This window comes from Rhodnius prolixus, unplaced genomic scaffold (assembly GCF_049639745.1).
Source record: "Rhodnius prolixus isolate KJV_2025 unplaced genomic scaffold, Rpr scaffold_2, whole genome shotgun sequence".
NCBI lineage: Eukaryota > Metazoa > Arthropoda > Insecta > Hemiptera > Reduviidae > Rhodnius > Rhodnius prolixus.
In genome coordinates, this window is record NW_027411592.1 from 55,399,720 (window position 1) to 55,403,394 (window position 3,675).

The 3,675-nt window shown below is 28.8% G+C and overlaps 1 protein-coding gene across 1 annotated transcript; it reads right to left on the reverse strand.

Moving 5' to 3' along the window:
• Positions 1 to 1,774: 1,774 nt before the first annotated feature.
• Positions 1,775 to 3,675, reverse strand: LOC141450031 (ADP-ribosylation factor-like protein 16). The gene is made up of 5 exons (XM_074120031.1): positions 3,539 to 3,675; positions 3,203 to 3,401; positions 2,452 to 2,641; positions 2,245 to 2,337; positions 1,775 to 1,986 (listed from the first exon to the last, which is right to left on the reverse strand). The coding sequence occupies exons 2-5, from the start codon at positions 3,358 to 3,360 to the stop codon at positions 1,906 to 1,908; spliced, it is 522 nt and encodes a 173-aa protein (XP_073976132.1). The 5' UTR covers positions 3,361 to 3,401; positions 3,539 to 3,675; the 3' UTR covers positions 1,775 to 1,905.

Below are 3,675 nucleotides of genomic sequence, written 5' to 3' on the forward strand. Positions count from 1 at the left end.
CCACCACAGTTGCACATTCTCGAGACTTGTTGGCAATTCACTTCCTCCAGTTCCCCCCTATAAGGATAGTCCTTTACCCCTTCGTTGTTTTGTCCAACAGTTAGAAACTGAAGTCCATGAGTAGATACCATCTTGAGATATTTATTCAATAACGGAAAACATTAAGATTCTATTCATAGTTCATGCTGTAGTGATTTTTCTCCCAAATTTAATGCCAGTGTGACTATATGAAGTTGCTGTTGATAGAAATGACATAAATGGCGCTCGAGTTAATTTTTTTCGTTTCAACCGAAATCATAGAAATGTAAATTGATAGCAGTTTAACTTGAATGCTTCCGTTAAATTCTTGAATTTCCGCAAGATGCTTTTTTTTCATATAAAATGACCATTCGAAATAATAATTTATTTAATCTAAATCCTGTAATTACAGAGCGAACTGTACTAAAGATATTCGCTGATAAAATAAAAGTCCTATAAAATAATCAAATAGAATTCTTATTTTGTTTCAAAATTTTAATTTTATTCACTAAATTGCCAATAATTAAATTATGTAAACATACCATTATGTAAATATGATTTTGAATGTAATTTTATAGAAAATAATTTATAAATAATTTTTATATATACTTGAAAATTTACTCACTGCAAGTGAGTTTTATTTTTCAGAGACCTCAATCTTTCTTATATCTCTAACGAATTGATAAATTAATTAATATTGTTACAAGTATATGGAAAAATATTCCCTTTATCCTATCAAACATAAAACAAAATTATTGCTTAGTAAAATTGTAAAGGAATACACAAAATTTAATCTAGTTTTAAAAGAAAAATTCAAATATTCAATTCATTAATCCTTATATTATACAAATATCGTATGAGACGAAATTAAAATTTTTGACGTTTTTAAAATATAAGAATGGAATAATTGTGGTAGGGAACAACCACTATTTATTATTTACGGGATGTCATTTGGACATTTTTTTTTTGTAAAATTAATGGATTGTAGTTATATTAAGAAAATTAGGGGGACGGGTGTTGGAGTAGTGGTCACGAACGTGGATTTGTAAGTGGGAGATGCTCAGTTCAAGTCCTGCGAGTAGCGATTTTTTTATTTGATAGAAAAAAAATAAAATTAGTAATGAAGTATGTATTTCCGCCCCGTCCAAAACACCTAATCGGATGTTGGACGTTAAGTCCTGCTTGAAAAAATAGGTAATCACTTTTCTTTATTTAAAAAGAAAATTTATAGTTAATCTACCATTGTCGATATATTCTAAATAATTTTTTTTTATGTTCGTTTTAATTTTATAATAATCTTAATTCGAAATTTAGGTATTAGAATTGATAAAATTTGATGTAAATTCCATTTATTCTTTGTGTGTACAAAAAGTAAGTACATTTATATAATTGATAAAACAAAATCTGGTGTTCTATGTTTATTTAACTTTCCTGGTTTATAGTTACATCTAGTTGATTAAGTTATAAATCCTTTTTGTAAAGTAGAATTTCCAGCAATTTTTTAAATTGAGATTTTTTTTGTAGATTTTCCACAGACTATTTTATAGAAACTGCTCTCTTCTTTTTTTTTTTTGCCTCAACAGGGCCTCAAAATTGAAAATCTATATGGTCTCAACGTAATGGAGGGCAGGCAAAAGTAAAATTAATAGACAAATAAACGGAAAGTACCATATTTTTCCTAAAGATTAGTGTAAACAAATAACTTTCTTGGAACTGCTGGATTTTTTTTTTGCAAAGTGTTGCAAAATAAATTATTCATAAAAGTGGTAATAAAATCGTTATTGATCCATAAATTAATTAAGATAATTAAATTGAATGCAAATTTGCAATTTTATCGCGACTTCCACCATTTCTTGAGTATTTCTTTAATTATTAAGAGCGATTTGTTCATTGTAACCACTTTTTAATCTCGTCAATACCTTCTTTGGAATATGAGCTGGCTTGGATTATAGCAATATCTTGCGCTACCTGCAAGGTACAAAATTATATCGAGTAGAAGTTTAAGCTCTTTTTATAAAGTTCAAATATAAGATAGGTTCCAAAGTAACTTTTTCTCCTAGCTAATTTAGCGAGAATTCATGTCCGATTGATGAATCCAAAATCGGAACCAACCAATGATTGGATTCAACCAAATTGTTCAGTTTCTCCGGATAAAAAGCTAAGAAGGAAGATTGTTGGGCAATAGTTAGATCCCTGTAAACCCTTATTTACTGTTTAATAGCACACCTCTTTCTTAAGTCTTTTCATTTGCAACATAAGTAGTGCTTCATTCCTCATCTGCCTGTAGGAGGCATCCATTTTGGCTAGTACGATAAGAATCTAAAAAATAACTTGTAAATAGGTCATTGGAAAATGTTGCCCTCAAAGCAATTATATCGTCAAAGGAGTAAATTAAGGTTCCCAAATATGATTATATTTTCAAATTTGCCATACCTTGGAATTTCTTAATTGTGGTTCAGAAAGTAGTGAATAAAGTAAGACGCCTGCTGCTGAAATCTGACACAAGTTGCTGGTATCCACAACGAACATTAATTTTTTCACTCCACGATAGAAATGGTTCCATAACGGTGCCATACCACCTCCAACTTCACAAATTGTCTTTGGTCTTATATCAGTCAAATTTGTTAATTAATTATGTGAGCATAAGTAATAGTTAAATAATTTAATTAAATTTAAAAATATAATTTTCAAAAATGAAAACTGATTCCATAAAAACTGTTAAGAATTAGCATTTAAGAATTTTTAACTATAATAAAAACGAATTATCGTTTAGTAAATATTTAAAACCATGCTGTTAGAAATCAGAAAACAAAACCTGCATTAAATTAATTGGTTAAATCATGAAAATACAACTGGAAACAATAGAAACTAGTTTCGCGTAAGATGATATTACAGAAAACATTTCTATAAAAAGTAGAGAAACGAAAGAATTAATTTGACTGAAGAAAAATTTAAGAATTAGGAAAATGCAATAAGCAAATAGAACTCGTTTGCATAATTCATCATAGGTGTTAAAAATACTTTTCTTTTTTTAAAACATTCATCCATTTCTTTGTTTTATATCTTGCAAAATTAAAAGTTATAGATAAACAAAAAATGATTAAAATATGTTAGTAATCTATGGTTACTTTTATGCAGAAGTGTATAATAATCGTAAAAAACAAATCACTTATCTCCTATAAATATCCTTTTAATACTTGTACCGCAAGTAGGACCAGAACTCGTGTTATAATCTACCGAACCCCTAGACTGTAGGGTTCTAATTAGCAATGTCTTTCCTGATCCTGGAGGTCCTACACAGAGGCAGTCATACTGTAAGCCAGGGTAATATTCTTCTGTCATTTCCAAGTTAAATCGAATACATATTCAGAACACTCTGCTTCCTGATTGAAACGTAAGTACAAGTTACGAAAACATTGCTTGGAGTAAACAAAAGCTAAGTATATTTTTAAAAAATTATTTAATCAATTGTCAAAAATTTACTAGAAATTCATTATTTTTTGTTTCTAAGATTTCTTACGTTAGGGCTTGACCATACACATTAGTTTGTTTGTTTTCGAAGCTGAACTTCTGAAAAAAAGGTAAAATTGAAAATCTTCCCTTGTTTTACTGGAAATTCCTTAGTTTTTCTTTCTAACATTCTATGTCTATGCCTGG